Source organism: Coregonus clupeaformis, chromosome 29, assembly GCF_020615455.1.
Source record: "Coregonus clupeaformis isolate EN_2021a chromosome 29, ASM2061545v1, whole genome shotgun sequence".
In the NCBI taxonomy this organism is placed as follows: Eukaryota; Metazoa; Chordata; class Actinopteri; order Salmoniformes; family Salmonidae; genus Coregonus; species Coregonus clupeaformis.
Window position 1 is genome coordinate 59,234,075 of NC_059220.1, and position 19,176 is coordinate 59,253,250.

Below are 19,176 nucleotides of genomic sequence, written 5' to 3' on the forward strand. Positions count from 1 at the left end.
TATACACGGAACAAGATCCCACAACTAATGATAACAAACAGGCTACTTAAGTATGATCCCCAATCAGAGACAACGAGCGACAGCTGCCTCTGATTGGGAATCACACCCGGCCAAACATAGAAACACAAAACCTAGAATGAGAACATAGAAATAATAACATAGAACTCCACACCCTGACTCAACATACAAGAGTCCCATAAGTCAGGGCGTGACAGTACCTCCCCCCCCCCCAAAGGTGCAGACTCCGACCGCACAAACCTGACATAACAGGGTAGGGTCCGGGTGGGCATTCCGCCTCAGAGGCGGATCCGGCTCCGGGCGTGACGACCACATTCTCTCAGCCTCCCGTTGCGCCCCTGGTCTGGTCTGGACCTCGGCGCGCTGCTTCCCCTCTCCTTCCTCCCACGATGCACCAAGCCCTGTCTGGGCCCTGGTGTGGGAGACCCCAAACCTGGAGAGGGGCTGACGTCTGGGTCTGGACTGGAGCCGCTGACCGGAGCTGGACTGTGCACCGGTGGAGCGGACTGCTCTGGCTCCGGAGTGGAGCTGCGGACCGGAGCTGGGCTGGACCCCGGTGGAGCGGACTGCTCTGGTTCCGGAATGGAGCTGCTGACCGGAGCTGGACTGAACCCCGGTGGAGCGGACTGCTCTGGTTCTGGAGTGGAGCTGCTGACCGGAGCTGGACTGGACCCCGGTGGAACGGACTGCTCTGGCTCCGGAATGGAGCCGCTGACCGGAGCTGGACTAGGCACCGGTGGAGCGGACTGCTCTAGCTCCGGAGTGGAGCAACCGACCGGAGCTGGACCAGGCACCGGTGGAACGGGCACGGGCCGTGCCGGACACACGCACCACTGGTCTGGTGCGAGGAGCAGGCACGGGCCGGACCGGACTAGGAACACGCACCACTGGTCTGGTGCAAGGAGCAGGAACGGGCGGGGCCGGACTGGCAACACGCACCACTGGCTTGGTGCGGGGAGCAGGCACGGGCCGTACCGGACTGGGAACACGCACCACTGGCCTGGTGCGAGGAACAGGAACGGGCCGTACCGGACTGGGAACACGCACCACTGGTCTGGTGCGAGGAGCAGGAACGGGCCGGGCCGGACTGGGGAAACACACCACTGGCTTGGTGCGGGAACAGGTACGGGTCGTACCGGGCTGGCGACACGCACCACTGGCTTGGTGTGAGGAGCAGGAACGGGCCGGGCCGGACTGGGAGCATGCACCACTGGTCTGGTGCGAGGAGCAGGAACGGGCCGGACTGGGGACACACACCACTGGCTTGGTGCGAGGAGCAGGAACGGGCCGGGCCGGACTGGGAGCACGCACCACTGGTCTGGTGCGAGGAGCAGGAGCAGGAACGGGCCGGACCGGACTGGGGACACACACCACTGGCTTGGTGCGGGGAGCAGGCACGGGCCGTACCAGACTGGGAACACGCACCACTGGCCTGGTGCGAGGAGCAGGAACGGGCCGGGCCGGACTGGGGACACACACCACTGGCTTGGTGCGGGGAGCAGGAACGGGCCGGGCCGGACTGGGGACACACACCACTGGCTTGGTGCGGGGAGAAGGTACGGGTCGTACCGGGCTGGCGACACGCACCACTTGCTTGGTGCGAGGAACAGGAACGGGCCGGGCTGGACTGGGGACACACACCACTGGCTTGGTGCGGGGAGCAGGTACGGGTCGTACCGGGCTGGCGACACGCACCACTGGCTTGGTGCGAGGAGCAGGAATGGGCCGGGCCGGACTGGGAGCACGCACCACTGGTCTGGTGCGAGGAGCAGGAACGGGCCGGACTGGGGACACACACCACTGGCTTGGTGCGAGGAGCAGGAACGGGCCGGGCCGGACTGGGAGCACGCACCACTGGTCTGGTGCGAGGAGCAGGAGCAGGAACGGGCCGGACTGGGAGCACGCACCACTGGTCTGGTGCGAGGAGCAGGAACGGGCCGGACCGGACTGGGGACACACACCACTGGCTTGGTGCGAGGAGCAGGTACGGGCCGTACAGGACTGGTGAGGTGCACTGGTGACACAGTGCGTAGAACAGGAGCAGGATATACTGGACCTTGGAGGTGCACTGGAGACCAGGAGCGTTGAGCCGGCACAACCCGTCCTGGCTGGCTGCCCACTTTCGCACGACACGTGCGGGGCGCTGGCACAGAACGCACTGGGCTGTGCATGCACACTGGCGATACAGTGCGTATCTCTGCATACATGGGTTCCTCAATTAACCCACGCTCCTTATGTTGCCTAACCAGCTCCTCTCTCTGTGCATCTACTTCCTCCTTCTCTCTACGAGCCTCCTGCAATGCCTCCTCTTGAATGGAGCTCTCCCGCTCCATTCTCGCTATCAGCCCCCGTAATGTGGTGGCCTCCTCTCTTACCCTGCAGATCCAATCCTTCTCTCTCTCTCGGCCATCCTCCTCCAGTGAGGACTCCTCCGGGAGCCCCCACGAGTTAGGGAACAGAAACTCATCGTCGTCGTCATCCTCCGACTCCTCAGTATAAAACTGTTCCCACTCTTGTTCCTATGGTCGTAGGGAAACCCACCAGGTGCAGTGGTCGGGGCTCTTCTCTCTCGCTCCCCGACCACCCCTTTAGCCCCCCAAGAAAATTATCTTGGGGCTGCCTCTCGGGCTTCCTCCTCGGCCGGCGCCCTCTGTGTTGCCGTTGCTCCTCTCCTGCCTGGGCATCTACCTTCGCCCATGGTCCTTTCCCCGCAAATATCTCCTCCCAAGACCAAATCTTCCCCACCTGTGTCCAGGGTGTTTGCTCCTGGTCACGCTGCTTGGTCCGTGTTTGGTGGGATCTTCTGTCACTGACGTTGAAGGACGGATCAGACCAAGGCGCAGCGTGAAATGCATACATGTTTATTTTATAAAATAAACACACGAAAAAAAACGGAAAAAAAAACGTAACGTGAAGTCCTCAGGCTAAACACCATACAAGCCTATACACGGAACAAGATCCCAAAACTAATGATAACAAACAGGCAACTTAAGTATGATCCCCAATCAGAGACAACGTGCGACAGCTGCCTCTGATTGGGAATCACACCCGGCCAAACATAGAAACACAAAACCTAGAATGAGAACATAGAAATAATAACATAGAACTCCACACCCTGACTCAACATACAAGAGTCCCATGAGTCAGGGCGTGACAACATCAAAACTATGAAATAACACATATGGAATCATGTAGTAACCAAAAAAGTGTTAAACAAATCAAAATATATTTTAGATTTTAGATTCTTCAAAGTAGCCACCCTTTGCCTTGATGACAGCTTTGCAAACTCTTGTCATTCTCTCAAACAGCTTCACCTGGAATACTTTTCCAACAGTCTTGAAGGATTTCCCACATATGCTGAGCACTTGTTGCCTGCTTTTCCTTCACTCTGCGGTCCAACTCACCCCAAACCATCTCAATTGGGTTGAGGTCGGGTGATTGTGGAGGCCAGGTGATCTGATGCAGCACTCCATCACTCTCCTTCTTGGTCAAATAGCCTGGAGATGTGTTGGGTCATTGTCCTGTTGAAAAACAAATGATAGTCCCACTAAGCGCAATCAGATGGGATGGCATATCGCTGCAGAATGCTGTGGTAGCCATGCTGGTTAAGTGTGCCTTGAATTCTAAATAGATCACTGACAGTGTCACCAGCAAAGCACCCCCACACCATCACACCTCCTCCATGCTTCACGGTGGGAACCACACATGCAGAGATCATCCGGTTGGAACCAAAAATCTCAAATTTGGACTCATCAGACCAAAGGACAGATTTCCACCGGTCTGATGTCCATTGCTCGTGTTTCTTGGCCCAAGCAAGTCTGTTCTTCTTATTGGTGACCTTTAGTAGTGGTTTCTTTGCAGCAATTCGACCATGAAGGCCTGATTCACGCAGTCTCCTCTGAACAGTTGATGTGTCTGTTACTTGAACTCTGTGAAGCATTTATTTGGGCTGCAATCTGCGGTGCAGTTAACTCTAATGAACTTATCCTCTGCAGCAGAGGTAACTCTGGGTCTTCCTTTCCTGTGCTGGTACTCATGAGAGCCAGATTCATCATAGGGCTTGATGGTTTTTGCGACTGCACTTGAAGAAACTTTCAAAGTTCTTGAAATTTACCGTATTGACTGACCTTCATGTCTTAAAGTAATGATGGACTGTGGTTTCTCTTTGCTTATTTGAGCTGTTCTTGCCATAATATGGACTTGGTCTTTTACCAAATAGGGCTATCTTCTGTATACCACCCCTACCTTGTCACAACACAACTGATTGGCTCAAATGCATTAAGAAGGAAATAAATTCCACAAATTAACTTTTAAGAAGGCACACCTGTTAATTGAAATGCATTCCAGGTGACTACCTCATGAAGCTGGTTGAGAGAATGCCAAGAGTGTGCAAAGCTGTCATCAAGGCAAAGGGTGGCTACTTTGAAGAATCTCAAATATAAAATATATTTGGATTTGTTTAACATTTTTTGGGTTACTACAGGATTCCATATGTGTTATTTCATAGTTTTGATGTCTACAAATAAAGAAAAACCCTTGAATGAGTAGGTGTGCCCAAACTTTTGAGTGGTACTGTACTTGTCCTTAGGGGGTTATTAGGTTATTTTAGCTATGAGATATGAATAGCAGGCAATGACAGCTCGTCAATGACTATTTTTCTTTCTCGTCAGTATGCCTTCACTCTGACACAATCTGTTTTCAGAGAGTGACGCTTTAACACAGATAAATAATAAACACTGCTCTCCTGTCTACACCAGACAGTCATGTGAAAAATGACTTGCATATTTTGGAAGCCTCTAGTAAATGCATGCAACTAAGTGATTAAACAGTGAAAGAAGAGGAATTCAGCAGGTCACCAGTATTGCAATGCGCTGAATCTGGAAACATACTAAGATAGCAGCACTCAGTTTGTCTGTGAGAATATAGACCTAACTGATAACAGGTGAATGTGTATGATCAATGCCCCACAGGCAGGCTTTGTCTATGGATGAACAAACTATCTCAATTAAGTTAGTGACGTTCTAACCATTTGTTTTCAGGATGTAGATTAATATTCAGTTGCCTTATAGTAACATGGGTGATATGCAAAACTAAACCAATTTCAATTGATTTGTGTTTCTATTGAGTGAGGAGATGGGAGGTGGTGGAGGGGACTGTCTGTGTAAACTCTGCTGTGAGTGAGAGTGATATTAGTTCAGTGCTACTGCCTCTGGCTACTGTATGATTCTGTATGGTCTGAATATGGGCAGGAGAAGGAGCTCACACAGGAGAGAGGTTTCAGCACAGACAGCATGACATACAGTACTGCAGTTCCTCCTCTGTCCACGCTCCAGGCTCTCTCACACACATCACATTCACTTTCTCCACTTACTCACTCACTTTTCTTTTCTACACACTGTTCCTACTCTCTCTTTCACTTACACACTCACGTGTACACACACACACACACACACACACACACACACACACACACACACACACACACACACACACACACACAAAGGGTTAGACCCTGCTGCTTCTGAATTGATCTTGATGCAAGTTCTTGAGAGTAATGAAGGTTTGAGTGGGTGGTTAGGTAGGAGCAGGCAGGCAGACAGGCAGTCTTACAATGAAGAGGCCTATAGGCTTTCTGCTCTGCTCCTCAAAACATTCCAGATAAGTTCACACTCGTCCGCCAGGGGAGAGGCCCTTTCCTGGCCTGAGACTGAGACCCAACCCTCTGGGGAAGCAGTGACAGGGGAGGTTTTTCACAATATTTATTCATTTCTGATCCCCTCAGATAGGAGGCTTTCAGCACAGAGCTTCATTCAGCTAGCTAGCGCCTCTCCCAATGCTAATACACAACAGAGGAAGTGCTGAGTCTGCAGGGTATATTTAACACACAGACCCGTGTGTGTGTGTGTGTGTGTGTGTGTAATCTACTGTATGTGGGTTTATGTGTTTATGAGTGTTGTGATTTTAGAGGGTGTGTGTGTATGTTCTCTGAATCTCTGCGGAGCTCAGCCAAAATGTCACTTGCAGGATCCCTGAAATGTGTCGTTAATCCAGCCATAAATCTAGATTATCCTCCTGTCGCTGTTTCTCTCCATTGCTCTCTCTTTCTTTCTACCGAGTTTCTCTATCTGTATGCTCCCTCTAGTCTTTTTTTGTTCTTTCTCGCTGTCTTCCTCTGAACCCTTGCCAATTTTCCTGTGGTTCTATGAGATTGCCAGTTTAAAGTGTTTAATGTGTTTAAATGAATACCAGGTGATGTCTTTCCCTGTGATTTTCCCTTTCTGAATTCAGACATTTGATTTAATTTCATACATTTCGTGCCAAAACAACATGTGTCTGTGACTGAATCAGCCTTGAAGGCACAACCTACAGCAGCGCTAATAGTACCACTAATCCCTCAATTTCATCTAGCATGTGCTAGCATACTCTAGCATGGTATAATATAGGACACTGAAGCACATGATGTTCTTAGTTTGTTAGACGATGATATCAGATAATTCGAATTAGAATTTGTTTGTATTTCAGTGAACATAGAGAGGATAGAGCTGAGGGGAGTGACCCACAAGAAGAAACCAATTGAATATATGCTAGAGGTGAGTACACACACACAGACACACTTACAGTTAAGTATGTACTGTATGTTAGTTTTTGTATCCTGTTTCCATGTCTACTCACTCTCTCCTCTTCCCGCAGGTCAAATGGTCAGACTCCTCTGTGTCCACTGTGGGCAGGACTCACCAGGAGGTGCTGGACTTTCTCTCCCAGGTAAGATAGTGGCCGATGCAGAGAGAGGGGACTGAACGCTAGTGTCTCTTATTGACTGTTCTGCTAACTAGCAGCTTCCTATTTTCAGGTTAGGACTTATAGTATATGAAGTGGGGGGAACTGTCTTCATGTCCACTGTACCCACCTGCTGTCTGTTGGATAGTGATGTGAAGGTCACTATCTATCTTGTGTTTCTCCCAGGTCTCCCAGATTTTCCCTGATGAAGGTCTAGAGAAGTTCCTGCCTCAGTCCCCTGGCCTTGATCAGACCCCTGAGCTGGACCCCAGGTAAGGTCCATCAGCATTGTGTCACTGACCAAGGTAGCCAACCTAAATATGTTCACTTGATAACAGTGGTGCATAGTTAATACTGTGTATGTGTTGTGATATATAATATGTTCATACTGTATATGTATGATAAGGAGTAACAACCAAGTAGTTACTGTAATTGAGAAAACAAACCATGCTGTTGTATTGTTGTTGTTGACCTAGTTCTTGGTGTAACTGGCTCTGAGTCAAAGACAATAGGGAATGAATCATGCCAAGCATTGAATGTAATGTTATCTCATATGTTTGGACTTTACCCTCTCTCTGTGCAGGTGCCTGACAACGCTTCCAGCCCACATTCTCAAACATTACCGGGCCAGACTCTTCTTCAGCACTACTGCCCCCAACGCCACCGCCCCCTCCTTTCCCCCCACCGCAAGTAAGACTCCTGTCCTAACCCTAATCAGTGTTCATGGGACGTATGTGTCCCCCTCTCTGGTTGGGGTAAAGTAGGGACACTTAATCTTTGGGGTTTGAGGGGTGTTAGGGTTTCTATTTTAGTTTTGTGTGTGAATTTGGGCTGGCATGTTTGTGTTAGTAGGCCTGGTGACTGCTACTCCCTGTATATAGCTTCATTATTGTGTATTTGTATTCCTCTTGAGTTATTTTATTTTATTTTTCTTATTTTTTAACTCTACATCGTTGGGAAAGGGCTCGTAAGTAAGCATTTCACAGTAAAGTCTACACCTGTTCTATTCGGCAAATGTGACAAATAAAATAGGATATGATTCGATTTGGTGACCTCATCCTATTTATAGTTCCGTCCCCCAGGCAGGCAGGGAAGTGGGAGACCTCATCCTAGAGTGTATTTATAGTTCCGTCCCCCAGGCAGGCAGGGAAGTGGGAGACCTCATCCTAGAGTGTATTTATAGTCCGTCCCCCAGGCAGGCAGGGAAGTGGGAGACCTCATCCTAGAGTGTATTTATAGTTCCGTCCCCCAGGCAGGCAGGGAAGTGGGAGACCTCATCCTAGAGTGTATTTATAGTCCGTCCCCCAGGCAGGCAGGGAAGTGGGAGACCTCATCCTAGAGTGTATTTATAGTCCGTCCCCCCAGGCAGGCAGGGAAGTGGGAGACCTCATCCTAGAGTGTATTTATAGTCCGTCCCCCAGGCAGGCAGGGAAGTGGGAGACCTCATCCTAGAGTGTATTTATAGTCCGTCCCCCAGGCAGGCAGGGAAGTGGGAGACCTCATCCTAGAGTGTATTTATAGTTCCGGCCCCCAGACAGGCAGGGAAGTGGGAGACCTCATCCTAGAGTGTATTTATAGTCCGTCCCCCAGGCAGGCAGGGAAGTGGGAGACCTCATCCTAGAGTGTATTTATAGTCCGTCCCCCAGACAGGCAGGGAAGTGGGAGACCTCATCCTAGAGTGTATTTATAGTTCCGGCCCCCAGACAGGCAGGGAAGTGGGAGACCTCATCCTAGAGTGTATTTATAGTTCCGGCCCCCAGACAGGCAGGGAAGTGGGAGACCTGGATGTGTGTCTGCAGCAGTCAGCCAATCACCCCTTGGCAGATATTAAGAGACCCTTGGGATGCAGTGAAATAAAAATGGCTCTTACTCTGCTGTAATGTGGTACCACCGGCCCCCGTGGCTGTACAGACACTGCTGCAATATCACACTGCTCTCAAATTAACCTGGCCAAACTGGCAACACTCAGCGGATATTTAGTTTCTAGCTTGTTACAACTTGTAAAGATGTCAAGAAGTCAAGAGACAAAATTATTACATTTGTTTTGCGAACAGTATCTAACTATATGCTAATTTAGAAGTTGTTCAATATGTGAATGACTGTCGATCTATGTTTCTTTTTTGTGCTACAGATCTTGGGTGCTTGCTTCAATACAGAGGAGCCAACAGGTGGTCTCTCCTCTCTAATACTCAACATACTCTTTCACTATGTCACATATAGACTGTTGCTGCCTATCCAAATCTGCAAAGTGTATAATGATCTAAATATCTGAATTACAATCTTTCCATCCTTTGCAATATTTGTCTCTTCACTGTCCCGTTTTCTGTCATTAACTTTTCCTTATTTTCCCTCCATATTCCCACTCGTCTTTCATCCCACCTCCCTTTCTCCATAATTTGTCTCAGGGCTGTGTGTGGTGTGGCCAGTATCCAGCCAGTCATGAGCATTCACAACTCCATTCAGCCTTGCTCTCCAACCCAGCTGCTCCCCCAGGGCACCGTGCCCATTCTTCCCCCCGGCAGGGTGGAGGGGCCAGGGGGGGACAACGCGCCCCCTCCCGGGCACCTCCAGAACCCTGGCCCTCCACAGATGAACAGCCCAGAACAGAATGGCATCCTGGACTGGCTGAGGAAACTCCGCCTGCACAAGTACTACCCAGTCTTCAAGCAGCTGACCATGGAGGAGGTGGGTGGGCTCTGGGGAAGGAGGGAGTCTCTTATTGGTGGGTTTAGGTTACAGTGGATGAGTGGCATTTAAGACACCTATGGAGCTGTAGAGATGAGGGTATAAGGAAAGGTGTCTTTGTTTTGGCTTGGAAATGGGGTGTATGCATGGAAGAGTTCAGACTCAGATTCAGAAAACGTTAATGTCCTCAGAGGCAATTCATTTTGCAGCAATCACAATACAGATGAAATCACATATTAAAAAACAACAACATCAAAACAGCAAAGGATATTTAGAAGCAAGTCGGTGGGACAAGTGCAATATCAATGATACCATTTCAGAATAAGGCTACATGTCAAAGGCTGCGTCTAATATTAGAAAGCCCCAACAGTAAGACATTAGAATAGATCAAACAACAGCTGATGTCTTTCCCTATCAGTCTCATTCTCCCTATCAGCCCCTAGCTGTGCTCTTCAACCTGCTCTCCTTTCCCACAGTTCCTTGGACTCACAGAGGAGGATCTGAACAGGTATGACCTCACCCAGGGAGCCAAGAAAAAGCTGAAGACACAGCTGGAACTGCAGAAGTGAGTCTGAACCCCCACCCCCTCATCAAGCCCTCTGTCCCCCAGCTCAATAAAAACAGTGACGTGCCAATCCCAACATACCTCTGTATAGAAACAGGTAGTTCAGAGGGTAATGAGATAGATACACAAAAAGGTGCAATCTAGAACCTAAAAGGGTTCTTCAGCTGTCCCAATAAGAGAACCCTTTGAAGGACCCTTTTTGGTTCTAGGTAGAACCCTTTTGGTTCCAGGTAGATCCCTTTACACAGAGGGTTCTACATGGAACCCAAAATAGTTCTACCTGGAACCAAAATGGGTTCTCCTATGGGGACAGCCAAATAACATTTTTTCTAAGAGTGTAGATAGATAGATAGATAGATAGATAGATAGATAGATAGATAGATAGATAGATAGATAGATAGATAGATAGATAGATAGATAGATAGATAGATAGATAGATAGATAGATAGATAGATAGATAGATAGATAGATAGATAAAATCAGGTCATTGTTATAGAAAGGGGCAAAATCCACAGAATTAGGCCAACATTACCTACCATTTCTATTTACAACTAATGTTTAATCATTTTATTATTTAGATAGTCATACTTTATAATTTGTGTAGCATGTGTAAAATATGCGTCTGTTGATGGTATATTTTATTAAACATTAACAAAGGACATTAACAAAGTGCCTCCTGAGTGGCGCAGTGGTCTAAGGCACTGCAACGCAGTGCTAGCTGTGCCACTAGAGATCCTGGTTCGAATCCAGGCTCTGTCGCAGCCAGCCGCGACCGGGAGTCTCATGGGCGGCGCACAATTGGCCCAGCGTCGTCCAGGGTAGGGGAGGGAATGGCCGGCAGGGATGTAGCTCAGTTGATAGAGCATGGCGTTTGCAACGCCAGGGTTGTGGGTTCGATTCCCACGGGGGAATAGGCAGGGGTCGGAACAGCCCTGCCGTGGGCTGACGTGAGCTCTTCATGCGCGCGCACCCCAGGCAAGCCGCCACGAAGGCGTGCGTATCCCCCTCAGCTGATGGCCACCAGAACCTCCTACGCAGGAACTCCAACGTCCTGGCGCTCCCCGGATGGCTGGTGAGGTCGGACGCGTGCGCCCACTGAAGCAATCCCGAGCGTGCAGCCTTGGGTACGTACATCCTCCCCGATGGACCTCCGCCCAGATCGGGCTCCCGCTGTAGCGCTGCTCTGACTAGCCTATCGATTCCTCATGAAACTGCGGCAGCAATCAGGGCGTTGGGGACAATGGGGTCATCCCTCTCCACCAGGTCCACGGGGTCGAACTGCCGGGAGAGCGCGTCAGGCTTGGTGTTCTTTGATCCCGGACGGTATGAGAACGTGAACCGGAACCTGGTGAAGAACAACACCCACATGGCCTGGCGCGAGTTGAGCCTCTTGGCCCCCTGAATGTAGGCTAAGTTCTTATGGTCAGTCCATACGACGAATGGATGGACGGCCCCCTCTAGCCAATGCCCCAGGGCGAGCTTGACCACTCCCCCAGGGCGAACTTGACCGCTAGCAGCTTATGGTTCCCCAAGTCGTAATTCCGCTCCAATGGGGACAGCCGACGGGAGAAAAAGGCGCAGGGGTGAGTCTTAACGTCCATGAGGAACCGCTGGGACAGGATTGCTCCCACCGCAACGTCTGAAGCATCCACCTCCACAATGAACGGCTGGGACGGATCAGGATGCCCTAGGACCGGGGCCGATGTAAAGCACCGCTTAAGCGCATCAAATGCATTCCCCGCTTCTGGGTTCCAGGCGAAGGGGCGCACGCTCGTCTGGGTGAGGGCTGTCAGGGGAGCGGCTAGGAAGCTAAAATTGCGAATACATTGCCTATAAAAATTAGCTAACCCTAAAAATCGTTGCAGTTGCTTGAGGGATGAAGGGCTGGGGCCAATCCAGTACCGCGCTGACCTTGGCTGGGTCCATCCGTAGGTCCCCCTGGGTGACGATGAACCCCAGGAAGGAGACTGTCTCTGTGTGGAACACACACTTCTCCACCTTGATGTAGAGCTGGTGACGGAGAAGGTGTTGGAGGACCTGCCGAACGTGCTGCTGGTGTTCACTCATGTCCTTTGAAAATATTAGGATGTCATCCAAATAAACGAAGACGCTGTAGTCGAGGAGGTCCCGGAGCACGTCATTGACCAACGCCTGGAACACCGCAGTCGCGTTGGCTAGACCGAATGGCATGACTTAGTACTCGTAATGCCCACTGGTGTGTTAAAAGCCGTCTTCCACTTGTCCCCCTCCCGAATCCTCACCAGGTTGTAGGCATTTTGTCCAGCTTGGTGAAGACCCGGGCTCCCTGCAACGACTCGAATGCCGTCATCATCAGGGGGAGTGTGTAGTGGTTCTTAACCGTGATGTCTTTGAGCGCCCAGTAATCAATGCACGGCCGCTGCCCACCGTCCTTTTTCCCCACGAAGAAGAAGCCTGCGCCCACGGATGAGGTAGAGGGACGGATGTGACCCTCGACGAATGCCTCGTCGATATACTCCCTCATGGCCAGCGTCTCCGGCCGGAACAAGGAAAACAATCGCCCTCGTGTGGGCATGGTGCCCGGCAGGAGATCGATAGCGCAGTAGTATGGTCTGTGAGGAGGTAGGCCCTTGGCATGCCTCTTACTAAACACCTCCCCCAGATCCCAATACTCCCGGGGAACGCCTGCCAGGTCTGGGCCAGTGACGGAGTCGGTAGCCGCCGTCCTCCCGGTGGCAACCGCCACTAGGGCGGTAGGCGGTTCGGAGTGCGGGACCTGGGGAATAGGTGACAACTGGTAGGTGGTCTGGGATGGTGGTTTGGGCTGATGAGTGGTCGGTGGAGACCGGAACAGGATGGAGGCGGAGCCTCCCTCCAGGATGAGCCGCCCCGTGGGCCAGTCTATCCGGGGTTTGTGGGCGACCAGCCAGGGGTGCCCGAGGACAAGGGGACACTCCGGAGAATCCATAATGAAAAACTGGATATCCTCCCATAGCCCCCCTGCCACCAGGACACGCAGAGGACAGTGCGCCAGGAGATGAAGCCCGACCCCAATGGCCGGCCGTCCAGGCCCATGACCGGAACCGGCTCAGAGAGGTAGAGTAACGGAACGCTCCACCCTTGGGCCAGCCCCAAGTAAATCAGGTTTCCCGGGGCCCCCGAATCCACCAGTGCATGCGCCCGATGCGCAGTGCGGGCCTACTGAACCCTGACGGGGAGAAAAGTCAGTGAGTCTCTGGGGTTGGGGTTTCGGTTCCGGCTAGCACCCCTCCCGATATTAGCGAACCCTCCTGTTTCCCGGCTTCTCCGGGCATGAGTCACAGTGGTAACCTGTCTGGCCGCAGTACAGGCAACGTCCTTGGCACAGACGTCTCTGCTTCTCCATCCTGGACAAGCGCGCCTTGCGTCATCCCTCTCTCGTGCGCCTTCTCATGACGCCGATTGTCTCCCGCACCGAGAGGTCGACAAGGCCGTAAACAAAACATAAAGTCAAAAATACAAACAGAAAATATATATACAGTGTGTGCGAATGTAGTAAGTTATGGAGGTAAGGCAATATATAGGCCATAGTGCAAAATAGTTACAATTTCGTATTAACACTGGAATGATAGATGTGCAAAAGATGATGTGCAAATAGAGATACTGGGGTGCAAATTAGCAAAATAAATAACAATATGGGGATGAGGTAGTTGGGTGGGCTAATTTCAGAATGGCTGTGTACAGGTGGAGTGATCGGTAAGCTGCTCTGACCACTGACGCTTAAAGTTAGTGAGGGAGATAAGAGTCTCCAGCTTCAGAGATTTTTGCAGATCGTTCCAGTCATTGGCAGTAGAGAACTGGAAGGAATGGCGGCCAAAGGAGGTGTTGGCTTTGGGGATGACCAGTGAGATATACCTTCTGGAGCGCAGACTACGGGTGGGTGTTGCTATGGTGACCAGTGAGCTAAGGTAAGACGGGGATTTGCCTAGAAGTGATTTATAGATGACCTGGAGCCAGTGGGTTTGGCGACGAATATGTAGTGAGGGCCAGCCAACAAGAGCGTACAGGTCACAATGGTGGGTAGTATATGGGGCTTTTTGCAGCGGAGGGTGCAGAGCTGGTGGCCGGGGTAGTGGTAGCCAGGTGGAAAGCATGGCCAGCCGTAGCAAAATGCTTGTTGAACTTCTGGATTATTGTAGATTTATCAGTGGTGACAGTGTTTCCTAGCCTCAGTGCAGTGGGCAGTTGGGAGGAGGTGCTCTTATTTTCCATGGACTTTACAGTGTCCCAAAACTTTTTGGAGTTAGTGCTACAGGATGCAAATTTCTGTTTGAAAAAGCTAGCCTTTGCTTTCCTAACTGATTGTGTATATTGGTTCCTGACTTACCTGAAAAGTTGCATATCGCGGGGGCTGTTCGATGCTAATGCAGTACGCCACAGGATGTTTTTGTGCAGGTCAAGGGCAGTCAAGTGTGAGGAGAACCAGGGGCTATATCTGTTCTTAGTTCTGAATTTTTTGAACGGGGCATGCTTATTTAAGATTGAGAAGAAAGCACTTTTAATGAACAACCAGGCATCCTCTACTGACGGAATGAGGTCAATATCCATCCAGGATACCCGGGCCAGGTCTATTAGAAAGGCCTGCTCGCTAAAGTGTTTTAGGGAGCGTTTGACAGTGATGAGGGGTGGTTGTTTGACCGCGGACCCATTATGGGCGCAGTCAATAACGCAGTGATCGCTGAGATCCTGGTTGAAGACAGCGGAGGTGTAATTAGAGGGTTGTTACGTTCCCCAGTTTCTTGGTTGTGGTTTGTGTATTTTCATGTAGGTATTTCAGGAAATGGGTTCCTGAAATTCCCCAACAAGCAGCTGATTGATTTGAAAAACATTGATGATTGGAGAGCTGACACCGCACCTCGTCAGGACGCAGCTGTCTCCAATTTACCAACTCCTCCTGAAGCTATATAAGCCCCAGTTGCTCAGAAAAGGCAGGAAAGGGGAACCAGAATTGCTGAGAGTTACAGCATGTTGGTTGTATGCTAAGAGTTTGGTATGTACTGTGTTGTTGTTGCTCTGAGAACCAATTGTAATGTTTTGTGTTAGTTTGTGGCTCAGAGTTTCTTTAATGTCCTGAGTTAGTTTTTTTCTCAGGTTTTGTTGTGAACCAGTTTGTGCTATTTTTGTTTCATTTGTTCCCAAGGGGGAAGGGGAAGGCACCTAGGGAGTGCTTAGGCAAGAGGCCCGCGGGCATACATTACCCGTGAGAAGTTGACTGTCTATGCACACTAGGAAAGACCTGGGCGGACCATCCCTTGTATTTTGGTTAGTGCACCAGGTGGTGCTAGTTAAGTAAGTAGTGGGTAGGCAGGTAAGGTAGGAGAGGGGGCTTTGATATTTACTTTCTTTGCTTTGGTTCCGTCCAGCCCCTTTTCCCCAAACTTACCGTGCGAAGGAATAAATTCCCTGTTAACGGTATTCTCTGCCTTTTGTCATCCTTACTTACATCTACAGTCCCATACCTCTTTCGCACCACGGAGAGTTGAGTTGTAGCAGGGTGTTGCGTTCCTTCTTCCGAGAGGCGTGCGTAACAAGGGTACATTTGTCAGGATTATATCTATGAGGGTGCCCATGTTTACAGATTTAGGGTTGTACCTGGTAGGTTCATTGATAATTTGTGTGAGATTGAGGGCATCTAGTTTAGATTGTAGGTTGGCCGGGGTATTAAGCATATCCCAGTTTAGGTCACCAAGCAGTACGAACTCTGAGGATAGATGGGGGGCAATCAGTTCACATATGGTGTCCAGGGCACAGCTCGGGGCTGAGGGGGGTCTGTAGCAAGCGACAGTGAGAGACTTATTTCTGGAAAGGTGGATTTTTAGAAGTAGAAGCTCAAACTGTTTGGGCACAGACCTGGATAGTACGATAGAGCTCTGCAGGCTATCTCTACAGTAGATTGCAACCCCACCCCCTTTGGCAGTTCTATCGAGATGGAAAATGTTGTAGTTGGGGATGGACATTTCTGCATTTTTGGTGGCCTTCCTAAGCCAGGATTCAGACACTGCTAGGACATCAGGGTTGGCGGAGTGTCATAACGCAGTGAATAACTCAAACTTAGGGAGGAGGCTTCGGATGTTAACGTGCAAGAAACCAATGCTTTTACGGTTACAGAAGTCAACAAATGATAACGCCTGGGGAGTAGGAGTGATACTGGGGGCTACAGGGCCTGGGTTAACCTCTACATCACCAGAGGAACAGAGGAGGAGTAGAATAAGGATACGGCTAAAGGCTTTAAGTACTGGTCTTCTAGTGCGTTGGGTACAGAGAAAAAAAGGGGCAGGTTTCCGGGCGTTGTAGAATAGATTCAGGGCATTATGTACAGAAAAGGATATGGAAGGATATGAGTACAGTGGAGGTAAACCTAAGCGTTGGGTAATGATGAAAGAGATAGCATCACTGGAGGCACCGATTGAGTCGGTCTCCGCGTGTATGGGGGGTGGCACAAAGGAGCTATCTATGGCAAGTTGAGCTGGGCTGGGGGATCTACAGTGAAATAGTACAATAAGAAATAACCGAAACAGCAATAAGCAAGGCATATTGAAATGGGAGAGAGGCATAAAGCAATCACAGGTGTTATTCGAGAGCTAAGACAACAGCTGGTAATGGCGACAAAGTTTGGGCTGAGGCTAAACATAAACAGGATGCAGTACCATATAAAGGAACAGTCTAGCAGGCATCAGTTGTATAGCTGAGTTATCATAAGGTCCGGTGAACAGCAATAGGAGAGTTCGGAGGTTGTTCGGGGGCTGCTATAGCACTAGCGAGCAAGAGACCATGGCTAGCGTGTGCTAGCGGGCCGCGGCTAGCAGATGGATCTTTGTGGTCGACGTCGTAACGGGGAACCTTTTGTAATCACATCAGACGATTTCGTCGGCAGACCAGTCATGTTGGATCGGCGGGGCTCCGTGTCAACACTAGGAGGTCCCGTCCGGTTGACAGAGAGGTAGATAGCCGGGAGAAGGGCCTGGCTCGCGGCTAGCTCGAGGCTGATTAGCCAACAACAACGTCCATTTGATTGCAGCTATCTAGCTACGATGATCCAGTGTTAAAGGTCCAGTGAATCAGTGATTCAGGCAGAAAAACCGATATGTTCTGGGTCGATAATGCGCTGTGCAGACAGTGCAGACTGGCGGATAATAGTCCAGGCTAGAGCTGGCTGGTAGGTAGTGCAGGCCACGGACAATGGTGAGGAACCACTAGCGGTGGCTAATGGCAAGTAGCTAGTTAGCTGGCTACTCCCGTCCGGTAGACAGAGAGGTTGATAGCCGGGATATGTGCCTGGCTCAAGGCTAACTGGTGCTTGCTTCAGGGGCAGTGGTGATTAGCCAAACAGCAACATCCAATTCGGTTGCGGCTAGCTAGTTGCGATCCGGTGTTAATGTCCAGTGATTCAGTTATTCCGACAGAAAATCTGATGTTCTGGGTGAAAACCGCTAACGGTGGCTAATAGCAAGTAGCTAGTTAGCTGGCTAGCTGGTATCAACTGGAGATTCTAGATAAAAGGTAAGTCAATAATAGAATCCGTTCCACATTGAGTGAGGCGGGTTGCAGGAAAGTATATTTTGTAGAAGGATGAAAAGTGTGATAGGGAAATATGTACGAAAAATACAAAAAATACAAAAACAGGCTATTTACACAGACACACAACAAAGAACACGACCACACTGCTATGCCTCCGATAGCACCTGCGCGTAAAGGACGACCAGGGCGGCCTCCTCCCATCCTGCCTCTCGAGCCCGGGTCCGGAACTCCACGGAGTAGTTCGCCACCGAACGGTCACCCTGCCGACAGGCCGTGAGCCGCCTCCTGGCCTCGTGCCCCGACACCACCCGAGAGGTGTCGAACCCGGCCCTGCTCCGTCGGGAAGGAGGAGGGTTGTAGGCTGAATACCAGGGAACACTGGGTGAGGAATTCCCTGCAGCCCTCTGGACGTCCGTTGTACCTCTCTGGAGGTGGTAGGTGGGGTTCCTGTGATGTTGCAGGCGAGACTGGAGACGCCGCTGCCGCGGCTTCCACTCCGCCGGCTGCTGGGGCTGGTTGGGTGTCCACCCAGCTCTGCACGGCGATCGTCAGCTGGCGGAGATTCTCGGTGATCTGCTGCAGGCTGCGGTCGTGCTGCGTTGCCAATGCGCTACGATACTGTGCTGCCTCCGCTGGGGACATATTGGCTCTGTTTTCTGTAAGGGTTGGTTTTTTGGTGTGACCCAGGTGCGGTTCAGGATAGACATTACGCAGTAGGCAGAGACGGTGAAACAAGGATCTTTACTGGTGGTCCCAAAACCAGTAAAGACAAAATAACGGACTTGTCACAATAAAATAAAGGAGGAGCAAATTGGTCTCCAAAAACAGGCTGACAGCAAACATACGAAATACTAACTACGACTGAAAACAACAATGAAACAGGGAGAACACTTCTCAAGTACCTGTACATACAGTGGAAGTCGGAAGTTTACATACACTAAGTTGACTGTGCCTTTAAACAGCTTGGAAAATTCCAGAAAATGATGTCATGGCTTTAGAAGCTTCTGATAGGCTAATTGACATCATTTGAGTCAATTGGAGGTGTACCTGTGGATGTATTTCAAGGCCTACCTTTAAACTCAGTGCCTCTTTGCTTGACATCATGGGAAAATCAAAAGAAATCAGCCAAGACCTCTGAAAAAAATGGTAGACCTCCGCAAGTCTGGTTCAGCCTTGGGAGCAATTTCCAAACACGTTCATCTGTACAAACAATAGTACGCAAGTATAAACACCATGGGACCACATAGCCGTCATACCGCTCAGGAAGGAGCCGCGTTCTGTCTCCTAGAGATAAACGTACTTTGGTGCGAAAAGTGTAAATCAATCCCAGAACAACAGCAAAGTACCTTGTGAAGATGCTAGGGAAACAGGTACATAAGTATCTATATCCACAGTAAAACGAGTCCTATATCGACATAACCTGAAAGGCCGCTCAGCAAGGAAGAAGCCACTGCCCCAAAACCGCCATAAAAAAGCCAGACTATGGTTTGCAACTGCACGTAGGGGCAAAGATCGTACTTTTTGGAGAAATAGAACTGTTAGGCCATAATGACCATCGTTATGTTTGGAGGAAAAAGGGGTGCTTGCAAGCCGAA

The 19,176-nt window shown here is 50.2% G+C and overlaps 1 protein-coding gene across 1 annotated transcript in view; it reads left to right on the forward strand.

Annotated features, from left to right (window-relative positions):
- LOC121576742 (zinc finger CCHC domain-containing protein 14) overlaps positions 1-19,176 on the forward strand; it is a 63,450-nt gene that overhangs the window by 37,160 nt on the left and 7,114 nt on the right. The window contains exons 3-9 of the mRNA XM_041890140.2: positions 6,541-6,608; positions 6,709-6,780; positions 6,982-7,067; positions 7,379-7,485; positions 8,927-8,963; positions 9,201-9,480; positions 9,957-10,045. Coding sequence (XP_041746074.2) covers positions 6,541-6,608; positions 6,709-6,780; positions 6,982-7,067; positions 7,379-7,485; positions 8,927-8,963; positions 9,201-9,480; positions 9,957-10,045 — 739 coding nt within the window. The remainder of the gene's footprint in view (positions 1-6,540; positions 6,609-6,708; positions 6,781-6,981; positions 7,068-7,378; positions 7,486-8,926; positions 8,964-9,200; positions 9,481-9,956; positions 10,046-19,176) is intronic.